General features: G+C 31.5%; 3 protein-coding genes across 5 annotated transcripts; all 3 read left to right on the top strand.

Annotated features, from left to right (window-relative positions):
- Positions 1–2,826: 2,826 nt before the first annotated feature.
- Positions 2,827–4,029, top strand: LOC145943969 (uncharacterized). The gene is made up of 2 exons (XM_083051888.1): positions 2,827–2,949; positions 3,067–4,029. Exons 1-2 carry the CDS (start codon positions 2,827–2,829, stop codon positions 4,027–4,029), a joined length of 1,086 nt encoding a protein of 361 aa, XP_082908014.1.
- Positions 4,030–7,777: 3,748 nt separating this feature from the next.
- Positions 7,778–9,855, top strand: Xrcc1 (DNA repair protein XRCC1). 2 transcript variants are annotated; one of them, XM_083052450.1, is made up of 3 exons: positions 7,778–7,954; positions 8,196–9,541; positions 9,627–9,855. In XM_083052450.1, the coding sequence occupies exons 1-3, from the start codon at positions 7,952–7,954 to the stop codon at positions 9,751–9,753; spliced, it is 1,476 nt and encodes a 491-aa protein (XP_082908576.1). In that variant the 5' UTR covers positions 7,778–7,951; the 3' UTR covers positions 9,754–9,855. The 2 variants fall into 2 exon arrangements, with proteins under 2 accessions (XP_082908576.1, XP_082908577.1); XM_083052451.1 differs by having other exon boundaries at positions 7,897–8,049.
- Positions 9,856–10,986: 1,131 nt separating this feature from the next.
- On the top strand, positions 10,987–16,248 carry Pi31 (Proteasome inhibitor 31 kDa). 2 transcript variants are annotated; one of them, XM_083052453.1, is made up of 5 exons: positions 10,987–11,217; positions 11,866–12,015; positions 12,122–12,366; positions 13,652–13,795; positions 13,872–16,248. In XM_083052453.1, the coding sequence occupies exons 1-5, from the start codon at positions 11,071–11,073 to the stop codon at positions 13,996–13,998; spliced, it is 813 nt and encodes a 270-aa protein (XP_082908579.1). In that variant the 5' UTR covers positions 10,987–11,070; the 3' UTR covers positions 13,999–16,248. The 2 variants fall into 2 exon arrangements, with proteins under 2 accessions (XP_082908579.1, XP_082908578.1); XM_083052452.1 differs by having other exon boundaries at positions 10,989–11,217; positions 13,649–13,795.
- Positions 16,249–17,049: the final 801 nt, after the last annotated feature.

The following is a 17,049-nucleotide window of genomic DNA, read 5'->3' as shown; positions in this document are numbered from 1 at the left end:
CCCTATCTTCTGCTATGCAAGTTTCGGAACCATTAAATTCCAAATTAAATATTGATTTTTTGAATAATGGATAATGGATTATCAGAATAAGCATCAATCGTTGCAAAAGGTAGATAAGGATATTTTGACTGGGATGGGCCAGGCTCTTCTCAGTAGTATCTTTTCTACTTAAATTTCTAAATATATTATCATACTTCTGTTTGTTTTGTTATGGCTTGTTTTTCTGTTAATGTTTTGCAGTGGAATTGTCGATCTTTGATGAGAAGGATTCCTGATCTACTGTATATATTGGAAAAATATAAAATTGGTATAGCTGCTCTTTGTGAAACAAGACTAAGTGATGAGATTTCACCTCCTTCTTTCGCGAACTATGAAATTTTTTCGCGTAATCGTAATAGACGGGGTGGTGGAGTGGCTATCCTGATCGATAGAAAATTCAGATTTTCCTTGGTGAATGATGCGCGTTTGAACAATGTGTCTTCTAGAAATGAGATTGAAATCATTCTTGGTAGGATGTGGCTTGGTACTGATAGGCACATCTTTATTTGCTCAGTTTATAGTCCTCCTCGCGGAAACAAGCACCCTCATACTAATCCGGGTGCTTGGCTTGAGATCCTTCAAATTTGTGAGGGTTATTCTCCTATTATTTTGTGTGGTGACGTGAATGGTAAGAGTGCTCTTTGGTCTGATCAAGTTCTAGGACCGGATACTGAGGGCAATTGGAGGCCGCAATCAATAATGTGGACCTCTTTTGTCACAACAGGGGTGGTTCTACATGGGCCTCGGCCGATCTTTCGGTGACATCTGCTCTTGACATTACGTTGACTTCCAATTGTATTGCGCATGCCTGTGAGTGGAAGGTTTTGTCTTCTGGTTATGGTAGTGATCATTTTCCTATTATTACTTAGATCAATAACTTCATTTCCGGCTCTGATGCTGATTTTGGTAGGCCTTCCTTTTCTACTGTCAATGTCGATTGGCATGCATTCCAGAAAGAATGTATTAATTTCACTCAGACTTTTGTAATTAACTCCAGGGATCTCAATAGTACTTATAATAAATTGATTTCTGATCTATACCAAGCTTTATTTAAAGCTGGTGCTGTTCGTCATAACATCAACAATATATGGAAAAAGGCTCCAGCCCCCTGGTGGGATGATGAATGCAAAGATATAATGCACAATAAAAATCTCTTTAGAGAGTTCAAGAGATGTTCATCTTTTTCGAATTTTCAAAAATACTCTGATATTTGTAAGGTGTCATCTAAAGCTTTTTCTAAGAAAAAGAGGGAATCTTTTAGGAATTTTTGTGTTTCTATTAATATCAATACACCTATTTCTAAAGTGTGGTCATACATTAGGGCTTTCTCTAATAGGAAAAGCGGTAAGTCCAGTGGTGTTGCAGTATCGGAGGTGGAATTTAAGGCTGCATTTAATAAGTTGGTTCCCCCATTGTTGAATCGACCCTTCTCGCAGATGGATGAAGATGTGCTTATTGACTTGCCTTTTAATGGCACAAGATCAAATGCATCTTTTATGTTAGTTCCCTTTTCTATTGCGGAATATGAAGAAGCTATTTCTTCTCTAAAAGCTAAGTCCCAGGTCCAGATCTTATATCAAATAAGATTATAAAAAAGTTACCTGCGGATACTCATTTATTGATTTTGAAAATCTTCAACATGTTTTATAATAAGGGTATATATCCTAGACAATGGAGTGAGTATTTCACTATATTCATTCCTAAACCTGGGAATAAAGGTGCTCTAAGACCGATATCACTTGCTAATAATCTTCATAAATTATTTGAAAAACTTATTCATAAAAGACTTGAATGGTGGGCTGAGAATAATCACATAATCCAGGAGTTTCAGTACGGATTCAGAAGAGGTCTGTCCTGTATGGATAACATATCAATTCTTATTACTGATATTCATCAGGCTAATCAACGAAAGGAACTTACCGGTGTAGTTTTTATTGATTTGAATGGGGCTTTTGATAATGTTATTCCTGATGCTTTGTTCATCTTATTGAGGAAATTTGGTCTTCCTTACAAAATTCTGAAGAAATTAAAGATACCATCTCTTGTCGCCATCTTACTGGATTTGCTAACGGTGTTGCATTACAAAGAAGACTGACATCTAGGGGTCTCCCTCAAGGATCTATTCTTAGCCCTATTCTATTTAATATATATATATATATATATATCTATTATCAATTCATGCTTGCCCAATGCAGTTAAAATTCTTGCTTATGCCGATGATATAGCTATTTATTGTTCGAATTCTGTGGTGGAAAACATTAGAGACCAACTAAATCTCGCTCTGGATAAACTGAATCCTCTTCTTAAAATACTTGGACTGAATATCTCTCCTACCAAATCTTATTGTACGGTTTTTTCTACATTAAAATCTAGAAACACTCGTCTGTTGATCGGGCATGGTCGATTTGACATCGGGATTGAAGGTGAGGTTGTCCCTTTTTCATGGGCTGCGCGATATTTGGGGGTTTATTTGGATCCTGAACTAAATTGGAGGGCTCACATTAACCAATTGAGAAGCAGGGTTATTCCCAGAATTAACATCTTGAAAGCTATTTCTGGAATTAGATGGGGGGCTCATCCTAGTACTCTCCTTAATGTTTACAAGGGATTCATTCGTCCGGTCGTCCTGGACTGGGGATGTCAGGCTTTTCATCCTATTGACTCGACAATATACATTAGAGCCTGTAGACTTCAATTCGCCGCTTTGAGGGTTGTTTTGAGTATGATTTGTACTACTCCAACTAATGTTTTGCTGGATATTAATGGTGAGCACCCATTATCTTCGAGATGGCAATTTCTGACGAGAAAGTTTCTTTGCAAGATTATGGCTCGTGCATCTCACCCTTTAAAAAAACCATAGAACAGATCTCTAATCTGCCTGAGGTTGACGGAGCTGGTTTTGGTCCTTTGGTGAGGACTTATCTTGAAAATATTCAGCTCTATTCTCAGATAGAGGAGTTCCATCTTCCGGGATATTTGAATTTTTGATACGATATTCGTCATTTTAAACCTAGCATTGATACTGAGCTCGGCTTTGAGCTTCGCAGGGAATCAAGCATCTCGGATTCATTTGAGAATTATTTGAGGCGTAGTATGGGTGGAGTTTCCTTTTATACCGATGGTTCGAGAGAGGACTCTGTGAACAGGGTTGGTTATGCTGTCTTCTCCCCGGATATCGGATTGGAATGTAAAACCCGCATAAATGACTTCTGTTCTATATTCGAGGCGGAGGCTTATGCCATCCTTCATACTATTAACATCATTTTGGGTCCAGATCATTGCATTGCCAAAGCAACAATTTTCTCGGATTCTTTAAGTGTTCTCTCTAGTTTGCGGAGTCCTGGATTGTCGGGTGATACTCATACGATTATTATGAAAGTTAGAGATTTGTTATATAAATGTAAAATACAAAACATTGATGTCAATATAATCTGGATACCCAGTCATAGGGGTATTATTGGTAATGAACGGGCAGATCTGTTGGCTAAAGAGTCTTTGCACCTTCCTGATCCTCTCCTTATCTGTAGATGTCATTATACTAATTTGTACTCTAAATTCAAAATTCTGGCTAAGGAGGATGCTGTTAGTGTTCTTTTGTCCCAAAGTCAATATAAAGGCGCTAGATATTTTAATTTAATCAAGTCGGTGCTTTCTCCTCCATGGTATAATTGTCTCAGTGCTGATCTTATGCGTTCGACTATTGTCCTGATTTCCAGAATCAGATTACATCATGTTGCTATTAACGGTCATTTATGGGAAAAGAATATTGTTGCCTCTCCTGAGTGTCCTTGTGGACACCCTTTTCAAGATTTGAATCACGTCTTTTTTGACTGCCCTAATCATATTGAATTTTCCAACAGACTCATCTCCTCAATACATCTTATAGAACCGATCATTGACCTGGATATTCCTGGCTTGGCTTTTTCCAATAATCCAAGAATCTATAAAAAACTGCACTGGTTTGTCAAACAATCGAAGATCATTATATAAATTACTACTGACTTCATATACTATCTAATTGAATACCATAAAATGGTGTATGAGCATATATAGCTTAAGCAGCCAATACAGAAGAAGAAGAAGAAGACTAGTGTACACTAGTGCAGAAAGTTCAGCAATAAAGAACAAACCTTTGGTGTGTGTTCTTCCAAGAAATGCTACTAACTAAAAATAACCCCGATACGCACCAGTGGTGCCATCTCTCTGACTTTGCACGGACTTTTCAAACCACCCTCGTACTGTTTATGAAAATACGTCTGGCATCATCTATCACTATCAATTGCGTTTCTTCTTTGTAATTTTTGCAAAACAAGAATGTTCTGCAATTTGAGAAGATTTTAACACCCAGTCACAATATGCACATATATTAATTGTTCCTGAATTAATAAAAAAACATAAATAATTTAGTTTTCTTTCTTTCAACTTTAATTATGGAAAATATACAATCTAACCTAATTTAATGTTAAGTGTAATTTGTAAATTGTCAAAATTTAATATATATATCTGAAAATAAAACACATATTTTATATTATAATGAAAAAATTTACCGATGACATTATTATTGTATATAAAAATAAATTTATAAATTTTATTTATGAACAAGAAAGACTAGATATGCTAGGTACATACATACGAGAACGCTAGGTATGATGTCTTTTGGAGAAACGTCCTGATTGGTTACCCCCACTATACTTCTTTTTCGTTCCGCTTTTCCGTTCCGCTTTTTCTTCTACGTGGGACTGCACCCTGAAGGTGAAAACCCATGCAGCGGAATAGCAGAACGCGGAACCAGCGGATCGCCAATCACCGAGTTATTCCGATAGAGCCCCTTCGTCGAGCTCTATGGGAATAATTCCGTGATTGGCGATCCGCTGGTTCCGCGTTCTGCTATTCCGCTGCATGGGTTTTCACCCTTACAGGGCTATCCATTTAGAAATTCGTTTTTATTTTCTGTACACTTTTATTTAGTCGACGTGCACACACAGAAATAATGGATTCCGCTTTTCCGCTCAAACGTGCGGGAAGAAACGACTCAACTCGCGGAAACGCGGAATATAGTTACTTTTCTAGTTACTATTCTCTTCCGCGTTTCCGGGCTTCATGTAATGGCACCCTAAAGTAGAGTCCTATAATAATTATTATAGACGTGTGCAGTAGCCATGAAGAATAGAGATAAGGAGGCCGAACTAGCATTGAGGAATTATCGAAATGTGCGACCAAATGTCGAGCCTAATTGTAGTTTATTAATGCTCCGCAAGGTTGCGCTTTTGCCTCACGGGACTCACACGTACACGGTGGACTTTTGTGTTAGCAGAGAAAAGCCTGAGACACAGTCTGTGCCTGAGAGAGGCCATGCCGGCGATTTTCGTGGGACGCTTTTACTAGGCCGTACAGCAGCGCCGTGCATCCACTTTTAGGAATTGGAACTACGTATCCACATCCATTTTTCGATACCATCGATTATTTGGTTCATGTCCGTGCTAAATACATCCACTTTCATTTCTAGAAGTAAAATCTAAAATCATTTCTTACGCATGTGTGTCCACACATCTTATATCCATAAATTATAGATAAAAAATACATTTCGCGTATATAAATAAATTTAAAAAAAGATATATATATATATATATTTTATATGCGATATTTTACATTTTAACATATACATATATGTTAAACTACACTACGTACGCGCACGGATGAATATATATTATATATATGTGCGCATATATACAATTAAAATAGTAAAAGTAAAATTATATAATTATATAAAATTAAAATTATAATTATATAAAATTATATATAATTATATAAAATTATATAAAATTATATATAATTATATAAAATTAAAAATATAATTATATAAAATTAAAATTAAAATTATATAATTAAAATAGTAAAAGTAAAATTATATACATTTTATAATATATTTATTTACTGAATTTTTGCAATTAAAAGACATCAACACGACTTAAATCGGATAATTTTTGATTATTCATATATATTTATTAATTAAAAATTATCCGATTCATGCGTCATCGTGTGTTTGATGTCGTTCTAATAACTGTAAAAATTTCATTAATCTATTATACATTTACTTTCGAAAAGGTAAAATAAAAAATAAAGGTTTAAGTCCTTATATATTTCATAAGACATTTAAATTCGTGATTATATATTTGTTATTATATATATATATATATAGATTAATTATATTAAAGGTCTCCGGATGTCGAAGCAAGGACGAAAACGAGATCATGTCGTCAGTTTGGCAGTCTTTTACGCGAGACTTTCTTCATTTATAGTATTTCACGAATACATATGTATATGTATATGTCATCTTACTATAGAAAATACATTTTTATAATTCGCATTTTGTCTGCTGAAAATAATTTTAATGGATTAAAGATTAAATCATCCGATTTATGTCGTGTTTGGTGTCATTTTAATCGCTAAAATTTCATTAATCCATTAAAATTATTTCCAAATCGATAAAATACAAATTAAAAGTTTTAATTTTTATGTATAAAATGTTTATATTCGCGTGAATTATCGTAGATAAGGAAAGGTTCCCGTTGTCGTCGAAGCGAGAGCGAGAACGAATAAAGAGCGAGCGAGATGACGTATCATCAAAGAGTTCCGAAGTCTCCTCGCGAGGCTTCCTTTATCTAATCGTTCATATATCATATGTCATGTTACTATAGAAAATAAAATTTTGATAATTCGCAATATATCGAATTGAAAATAATTTTAACGGATTAATGAGACTTTTGCGATTAAAATGACACCAAACACGACATAAATCGGATGATTTAATCTTTAATCCATTAAAATTATTTTCAGCAGACAAAATGCGAATTATAAAAATGTATTTTCTATAGTAAGATGACATATACATATACATATGTATTCGTGAAATACTATAAATGAAGAAAGTCTCGCGTAAAAGACTGCCAAACTGACGACATGATCTCGTTTTCGTCCTCGCTTCGACATCCGGAGACCTTTAATATAATTAATCTATATATATAATAACAAATATATAATTACGAATTTAAATGTCTTATGAAATATATAAGGACTTAAACCTTTATTTTTTATTTTACCTTTTTGAAAGTAAATGTATAATAGATTAATGAAATTTTTACAGTTATTAAAACGACATCAAACACACGATGACGCATAAATTGGATAATTTTTAATTAATAAATATATATGAATAATCAAAAATTATCCGATTTAAGTCGTGTTTGATGTCTTTTAATTGCAAAAATTCAGTAAATAAATATATTATAAAATTATAATTTTACTTTTACTATTTTAATTGTATATATGCGCACATATATATAATATATATTCATCCGTGCGCGTACGTAGTGTATACATATATGTATATGTTAAAATGTAAAAATATCGCATATAAAATATATATATATATCTTTTTTTAAATTTATTTATATACGCGAAATGTATTTCTTATCTATAATTTATGGATATAAGATGTGTGGACACACATGCGTAAAAAATGATTTTAGATTTTACTTCTAGAAATGAAAGTGGATGTATTTAGCACGGACATGAACCAAATAATCGATGGTATCGAAAAGTGGATGTGGATACGTAGTTCCAATTCCTAAAAGTGGATGCACGGCGCTACTGTGCGCCCTAGTAAAAGCGTCCCACGAAAATCGCCGGCATGGCCTCTCTCAGGCTTCTCTCTGGTGTTAGTCATTCTCTATCCTTCTTGCTCTACATCCTGCAATCTCTCCTCTCTCTCAAACTAACGAGCATCTTGTGATTGCAATGCCATCTATAGGTACCTATAGGTACTACTATCGGGCCTCGGTTTTGGTCGCACATCCCAAACACATAGTTCGTCCTCCTTATCTCTATTCTTCATGGCAGTAGCCCTATATCGATGGTACATACACTATGTAAATTTGGCGGTTTCTTAAAACGTGCTTAAAACTTCAAGAATTACAAATTTTTTATTACTTTTCGATTAGTCAGTATAATGTAAGCAGAAAAATTAATACTAGACTGGTTTTGAAACATTGAGAAAATAAAAAAACATTAACTTCATGTGTAATCATCTGGTTTTATTTATGAAAGTGAAATTGAAAATGGTTGTGATTTATTTATTTTTCTTTCATATTACATAGGAATTTGATGAAAAAATGATCGTCAAATTTGGAAAGATAATAAGCTATTCCTCGGAACATCCAATGTATCCTGCTGCCAATCTTCTTCAATGTAATTCAGAAAATTGGAAGGCCACATGGCGGTGTGCCAAGCCAGGAGAAATGTTGGCTCAAGTGATATTTCAACTCATTGAACCCTCTTACATCATGGGAGTTGATATTGGCAATTTTCAGAGTTGCGTGGTAATTGTCACTGGATCTACCTTGTCCGAACCTGACAATTGGATAGTTATAGTGAATCATAAGTTTATGACAAACGATGAAGCAGCAAATAATAAGTTTAAGGATCAAGTACAATTATTTACAAAAAGGGAATTGAATCCGGATACTTTAAAAATTAAATTTGATCGAATCAAAGTCACTTGTATGCAATCGGCAAATTTAAAAGTCTTGTTTGGACTATCATATATCATTTTAAGATCAGACCCAACAGTTGATTTAGGCTTAGATGTATTTGGCAAATTTAAATTGAAACAACCACATGTCATGAAGACACCTATGGAGATGATGAAAGAGAAAATCCTCAATAAAATGGAAAATAAAAAGACAGATTATAAGGACGAGTTACAAGAACAAATAAAAAAGAACTCGATGGAAAATTTCGCTAAATGTCAAGAAAAGCAAAGACCTATGAAGAGACCCTTATTAGAAAAGTTAGAGACTGGAAAAGCTGATGAAGTTTTTGAAAAAAATGATAAGACTCAGCCACAAGATTCAAAAGAGAGTAAAACGCCTACTAAAAACACCAAAAATGCAAAAAATGTATCAAATGAAAAAACAGTCATCAAAACTCCTTTTGGAGATACTGTGCCTATGACGAGCATTAATACTAACAAGAATAATACAAAAGATGCTTCTCAGGATTCTTATAAGAAACGTCCTTTAAACAAAGTGGAAGATTCATCAGATACACAATATTGCGAAAAGAAAAAACAGAAATGCTCTAACTGTTGCAAGGACCCTCAAGATCAACTGTGTAAAATTTGTCAACGATTACCACACTGTACAACTATTGAAAATACTAGTTTAAAAGCAAATGTTCCTGTAAAACCCAAGAAACGATTTAAAGAATTGTTCAGCAATGCAACATTCTCCCTCAGTGGATATGTTAATCCGCAAAGAGACGAAATTAGAAGGAAAGCTCTTAATATGGGTGCCAGATACATACCTGATCCAAATATAACTAATAAAAAATGTACTTATTTGATCTGTGCTTTTAAAAATACACCAAAATATCAACAATTCAAAAATCATACAAAAATTGTCTCTCATGTCTTTATCGAAGAGTGTTTTGATAAAAAGATAAGGTACAGTATCATCATATTTGTGCATTTTTATTATGATTTTTGTAAAATATAAAAAAATTTTTTTTTATATATTTTGTACTTATAGATTTCCTTGGAGGCGATATGCTTTAGATCAGAAGGATAAATTACAACCTGAAAGTGAAGACGAAATTGATGGTAATCAATCAGAATCTGTATATGATATGGATACTGATGTTGATTCCGATTATTAATTTTTCAATTCAATTTATTTAACTTCTTTTCCAACATAGTTACATCTCGATAAATATTAATAAATGTATTTAATTAAATATATTTTTATGTATATATCTGTATTTTTATATAGCTATATTTTTTATTATTCTCTCTCTTTTGATACACATAATAATAAATTCTGTAAATACATATATATTAATCAAGCGCAATTAAAAGTTAACAAATATTGAAAACTTTGTGATTTTATAATATAAAAATTTAAAACGACATCAAAACTAATTCAGAATTATATGCAATACTCTTGGCGAAAAAAATTGTCACAAATTGCCATTTTAATCCTCGGGGGGGGGGATTAAAATTTTAATACCCCAGCTAGTTTAGTTTATTGCGAGATTTTTATCATTACTGAAGTTTCTTTTGACATTGAAAATGTTTTTTCATACTTTAGAAGTTATACATTAAATATATATGTCTAAAGATTCATAAAATCGAAGAAAAAAGTAAACATTTTTTTTTCTCATTAACATTTATGAAGAAAATATATTTGGGATAAGTCTATACCTCACGTGATCATTTTTCAATTTCAAATTTTGACGCAAAAGGTCCAAGGTTTAAAAGGTAATTTGTGACAATTTTTTCTTACCAAGAATATTGAATATAATTCTAAAACATTCAATTTTTTGATATATCAAATTTTTATAATATATAAAGTTATGAAGAATATTAGGAAGAATATTAGTCTTCAATTTTTATTAACTTTCAATCGCGTGAAGTTAACTGTAACTTGAATAGATAGTTAACGTCAGTATAATGGCGTATGCTTGTCAAAAATTTGCAAGCTAATGCATCGTTGAATTGTCAGGATGGCGGACGCAACCCAAAATGTTTTTTTATACTTCAAAAATTACGTTAAAGATATGACTAAAGATTCATAAAATCGAAGAAAAAAGTGAAATTTTGTTTCCTCATTAACATTTATGAAGAAAATATATCTATTTGCACTGACGAGGTACTATTATAGAATGTAGCATATACCCCACGTGATCATTTCTCAAATTTTGACGCGAACGTCCGAGGGTTAAAAGGTAATCTGTGACAATTTTTCTTACCAAGAATATTGCATATAATTCTAAAACAATTAGTTTTTTGATATTATATCAAATTTTTATAATATATAAAGTTACGAAGAATATATAGTCTTCAATTTTTATTAATTTTCAATCGCGTGAAGTTAACTGCAACTTGAATTAGGTAGTTAATGTCAGTAGTCAGTAGTCAGTAATGGCGTGTGCTTGTAAAAAATTTGCAAGCTAATACATCGATGAATTGTCGGGATGGCAGACGCAAGCAGTACGTTTGGCTTCGAGCTTTTGCAAAAAGTGCATCACGATGAAATCCATAGAAAGGAAGATATAATAATCTTATTTACACATTGGTATTTAGCAAAGTGTGGATTTCGGTGCATCGGGATCGGAGATGAAGTAAGCCATCTAGATAATTTGTAACATATTGCGTCACATTTTGCAATAATATATCGAAAGTTTATATACATTTTATGTTTCTTCGTCAGCTTTTGTAATATTTTTCATTGCGATGTGTTTCTAAAAATTCTAACCTATAATAAACTTGTATAATATATATTTTCATAATTTATTTTATATATTTTATTTAGAAAAAAGAAAAAATATATATATATACACACACAACTATGTCGGAATTTTTCTTGTGTGTAATGTTTATTATGAATTGTTCTCATAATTTTAGTTTTGCGATACTTAAATTTTTTCATTTTGTGACACCGTATCTGCGCTAATATCTATGAATTTAAGAGACTAATATTCAATATACATTGAAGATGATCTAAAATACACCAAAATGTCTGTTTAATTTTTAATTTTATAATAAAATTGTTATTTCAGCATTAACTTCTTGTGTGTGTGTGTGTGTGTGTGTGTGCTGCAGCTCTTTGCCATTTGTTATTATTAATTTTATTTATTATTGTTCGAGCCTTTTGTTTTATTCAGTTATTTATTATTAATATTTATTATTTTATAATTAATAATTTTTATTATTAATACTTGTGGTTAATTATTCTAAATATAACATTCACAAATTTATATTTTTTTTAGAAAACTTTTAATGCATCAGAGAAAGGATCTGAATTACTCCCAAAAGATTGGAACTCCAGTCTTAATTATACATTACGTTATATTAAGAATGAAGAATTATATATACTACTTGGACTCAAATCGGATATGGATTTACTATTAAACTTGCTGGTAATTTATGATATTTATATAGTTAAATTCCGAAGATAATTAATTATTACAAATACAGCAACTGTAAGAAATTTGTCATTTGTTATTCGATATTATATTTTCACAGAGATACCATGATGGTTCTATCTCTAACATTCAGTTCCCAGTTGAGGAAACTGTGTCTACATTACATGGACCTTTAGAAACTGTGATGCCATCATATCGCACCATTTTATATAGCATACGAAAGAATATTGTAAATGCAGTATATGGAAATACTAAAGAAAAAACAACTCAAACAACTGCAGCATCTACAACAACTGCTTTCGATGATGAACCTCTGATGATAGTACCTAATGAGTCATCGCGTTGGTAATTAGACATTGGTTCAATTATGTGTGCATATTTATACAATGTTTTTTTATATCAATATAAATTCTTGAATTTCAAAAGAAGATTGGTAGTATGATTAAATTAATATAATTAATATGATAATTACATTCAATAATATACAATATACATATTATCCTTTTTTATAATGTGCTTTGCGCAGATTTTACTCGATATTAAGCATAACTGAAAAAAACATCGAGTTTCAAGTGTAGAATGCAAATATATGCAAATTTAGTTCTACAATTTTATTATATTTATTTATAATATATCAAATGTTTTTATGTATTATTTATGCACATATCAAACATTTTATGTTAATATAACTTTTCATTAAACATGTCAGTAAACAAACAGTATATATTGATTAATCGTTATTTATAATCAATGAACAATGTATTATATTACAACACATATGTAGCTTCTTATTTTTTCTATTTTTAATATTCTATTTTAATGGTTTTATAAATTTTGTTTCTATATACGGGGTGTCTCAGGATTTAACCGACAAATTGCGAGAGCATTCTATAAATGGAAATAAGAAAAAAATTTTATATGAAGTTTGGCTAAAAATGCTTTATTACAAAGTTATAAACAAATGTTGAAGCAGAACACGAAATAAGCAACAACGGATTTTCCATTGCAGAGAACATTAAGGGAATAATTTAGTAACGCAGTTCAAAATGTCGTCCTTGCGCGATAAATACAAGCTTGATTCGATGTAATACGAAATTTATTGCAGTACAAAGAATCCCATACTAATTCTGTGAAATTGGATTTCGGTTAAATCAGCTGGTTTTCTTATATATTGTAATTTATGATCTGCTAAACTACTAAACAAATGATGTAATAGCCTCAAAGTTAAATAATAGATAGTTGTAGTAATTGAGCTACAGCTAATCAAATAACTCGAGTTTTTCATGTTTTACTGACTGTAAATCACTGTCTATTACAATTACAGTAACTCTATTATTTATCTTCGAGCCTGTTATAATTTTTGTTCAATAGGTCATAAGCTACAATATATTTAAAAAAACCAACTGATTTTATCAAAATCTAATTTTATATAGGATTAGTGCAGGACTTTTGAATCTAAGCTTTATAATAAAACATTATTTCTAGCCAAACTTCATATAACATTCTTTTCTCATTTCCACTCGTAGAATATGCTCCCACAGTTTGTTGGTTAAATCCTGGGACCCTGCGTATTTATTGATTATTATATGTAATATTTAACATGATTTATTTATCTATAAACATATAGTAGGTTTGAACATGATCCTGCAAGAGTAGGAGTCAGAGACCTTAATCCGTTTGGACAAGGTGGTGGAATGATATTTGATCCGTTTAGGAGTAGTCCCCCAATTGGACGCGTACCAAGTGGTTTAGGAGTACCTGGAAGATTGCCACCGTATGTCGCATATTGTATAATGGTACACATTTTTCAATCGTAAGAATCAATTGTCAATTTAGATGTTATATTGCAGCGGTGCGATACCACCCGGCGCAAGATTCGATCCCTTTGGTCCACCCGATTTGGATCCAATGAGACCGCATCGCCGTAGGCCCGATGACGATCACTTTCCTCCTCCAGGATTTGACATGTTTAATTGATTGCACATTTAATCATATATATTCGTGTACGTATTGTTAAGGAAAACTCTAAACTTGGAAAAAAAATTAAAAGAAGAAATAAGAGAGTTAAACACTTCTGTATAATAAAACTAATGCAATGTTTATATTGTAATAGTACGCCTTTTTTACGATAATAATGTTTCTTTCATATACAAGGTGTTTCTTAAACATATGTCAAAAATTCAAGGGATGATTCTTTGGGTCATTTTATGGGAAATATGCCTCTGATAATTTTTTGAAAATCATTTCATTTCGAAAATACAGGGCGATAAAAATTTACAAGAAATACAATATTTTCACAACAATAATATCATTATAATATTTTCAACACATTTTAGCATCACTGGTAACAATAAAGAAGTTCTTTGAACACTGCATTAATAACTTTTACAGTTATTAATTATTTTTTTATAAATTTTTATCGCCCTGTATTTTCAAAACGAAGCGGTTTTCGAAAAATCATCAGAGGTATAAATTTTCATAAAATAATCCAAGGAATCACCCCTTGAATTTTTGACATATGTTTAAGAAACGCTCTGTATAGTGAGCCATTTTAAGGTCCCACCCTAAATATCTTTTTTCTTTTAAATCTTTTACAAAAAAAATGTTTCGTACAAAAGACGTAGGAGTTCGAGAGGGAAAGAAGTTGGCGCTACTGATTTTTCTAAAGGGCGATTTTCAAGGTCATTTAAAGGTCATTTATGTTTTTTAAAATGAAACCTTAATTTTTTTGCATAAATTCATTTTTCATTGATCTTACCTCAATACTTTTATGCATAAAATAATGAAAACAATCAATCGGTGTAAAAAAAAAAACAGTTTGTAAGAAAAAGTATGTAATTTGTAACTAGCAGCTTCATTCTTTTTTCTACAATCAACTATGTATTTTCTTTACATCAATTGAGATGTATATTTTTACTTAAGGTTCCTGCATACTCACTGCAGCCATCTTGAATTGATGACGTCAGAAGCGAGAAAATATATCAAAAATTCTTGCGACTAACCCTAAAATAAAAATGTTTTTCAATAAAATAGGGTTTGTAACCGATAGAACCGACTTGTAAAATATACCGAAAACTCTCCTTTTGTTTGGGTACGCAATAAATAACATTGTATATGTCGAATTGAATTGAGCCTAATCAAGGACGAAAACCACCTGTTTGACAGGTATCGAAATGAAATAAATATTTGCTTTTACATATTAAATTATAACAAAATGAGAGTCTTCAGTATATTTTAACACTATAACAATTACTTTAAAAATAGAAACACTGCACTAAAATGATAAATGACGCTGTAAATCGCAAAAATAATTTATGTCATTTTCATGCTTAATAGTTCATAGTTTTGCCAAATGTGGCGCTGTCGTACAAATTTTACGGACTTGGCAATCGAGTACGCAGGAGCCTTAAGGCTCCTGGCTCCTTTCTGACCATGTCGAAATCGTGACGTCAGAAGCGAGAAAACACGCTAAAATTTCTTAGATGCCATTTCGAAATAAAAAAGTATTTCGATGAAACAGCACTTCAGATGGCTTTAGCACACTCTTAAAAAACCCCGAAAATCCTTTCCCCTTTATAATCAATCAACAGCTGTAAAATGTAATATTATGAAGCCCAGTCCGTCTGGTCTTTGCACATGCGCAGTCATTCCGCATGTCAAAGTCTGATATCTCGATCATTTTACAGATGTTGATTGATTATAAAGGGAAAAGGATAGTTTTCGGGGGTTTTTAAGAGTGTGCAAAAGCCATCTGAAGTGCTGTTTAATCGAAATATTTTTTTATTTCGAAATGGGATCTAAGAAATTTTAGCATGTTTTCTCGCCTCTGACGTCACGATTTCGACATGGTCGGAAAGGAGCCAGGAGCCTTAATAACTTTGAAAGAAGTTGCTCAAGACAGAATCATTTGCCCAGAATAGTTAGAAAAATTTTTACACAATACACACAACCATCAGAGTATAAGAGAAATGTTTTTCTCTTTTCTTTCACAAAACAACTTTCTCTTTTTTTTATTATTATTGATTTTGTTTACAATGTAACAAACAAAATAATTTTATTTAATTTCATTGAAGGCAATTGTATATAATGACGGGTAGAGGAAATTGCAATTAGAAATTAAATAGTAATCTTTATTTAAATTGCGCTAACTCGTTATTTTTTATTTTGTTGCTTAATCAATTTGTAGAGGGAGTGATTGTTCTTATTTTATTATGCTGGTTCAAAATAGAGGATTTCTTTCCTATCTAAATTGTTCTTGCATCAAATATTCACATTAAACAAGTTGTTAAACGCAAGAGGTCTTTATCAATACATAAAATTATTGTATCAATTAGATTCACATAAAGCTATTTTTAAAAAAAAAGTTACTTTAACTATGTAATTGCATTTGTTTCTTCAAGTAATATTAATTTTTGCAGCAGGTCGATTCATTTCTTCGAGAAATTAAAACATTCCATATGTTTATATGTAAGTACAGTTATTGCACAGTGGAACGATTTTCATACATTACATTGTAATTGAACATTTAATTTTAAGTAAAACAGCAACATACATGATCTTTCACATAGAACTGTAAACTTACAAAGAGAGAAAAATCATATCACAGTATAATGTAAAAAAAAAAAACATTTTGTACTATAATAGCAATTTATTTATACAACTTGAAGAAGTGAATCGATGTGCAAAAGTATAGCTAAACGATGAAAATCATATTGGTAACTTTTAAGATCATACCTATTTTGTCACAAAAGTTGACGTCTTTCGAAAAAAGTTTGAAAAAAAAAATATATATATATGCCCAATTATCTTAATTATTATAATTGAACTAGGATTAAATTATATAAAAGTAATATACTTTTGCATCTAGGGTTGGATCATTTACTTTTATGAATAACCCTCGTCCCATCCTCTGATAAAAAATATTGCAGTTTTCAATATTACAAAAAAAGATGCACCAGGTTCAAATTTCAATCCGAGTCTGCGATCGTAGTGAATGTATCCTATTGTCGCTCGTTAAATAATTACGTT

Source organism: Prenolepis imparis, unplaced genomic scaffold (genome assembly GCF_030444845.1).
Source record: "Prenolepis imparis isolate NDT839.2.m4 unplaced genomic scaffold, iyPreImpa1.0 SCAF_12, whole genome shotgun sequence".
Classification (NCBI taxonomy): Eukaryota; Metazoa; Arthropoda; class Insecta; order Hymenoptera; family Formicidae; genus Prenolepis; species Prenolepis imparis.
Note: the sequence above shows the minus strand (reverse complement) of the source record. Positions and strands in the feature narration are given on the sequence as shown.

Coding starts and splice junctions, on each gene's coding strand:
- LOC145943969 (XM_083051888.1), top strand. CDS start 2,827: ATGGCAATTTCTGACGAGAAAGTTTCTTTGCAAGATTATGGCTCGTGC. Junction 2,950..3,066: donor GAGCTGGTTTTGGTCCTTTG/GTGAGGACTTAT, acceptor ATTGATACTGAG/CTCGGCTTTGAGCTTCGCAG.
- Xrcc1 (XM_083052450.1), top strand. Junction 9,542..9,626: donor TGTTTTGATAAAAAGATAAG/GTACAGTATCAT, acceptor TTGTACTTATAG/ATTTCCTTGGAGGCGATATG.
- Pi31 (XM_083052452.1), top strand. CDS start 11,071: ATGGCAGACGCAAGCAGTACGTTTGGCTTCGAGCTTTTGCAAAAAGTG. Junction 11,218..11,865: donor GCATCGGGATCGGAGATGAA/GTAAGCCATCTA, acceptor TATTTTTTTTAG/AAAACTTTTAATGCATCAGA. Junction 13,796..13,871: donor GTACCTGGAAGATTGCCACC/GTATGTCGCATA, acceptor GTTATATTGCAG/CGGTGCGATACCACCCGGCG.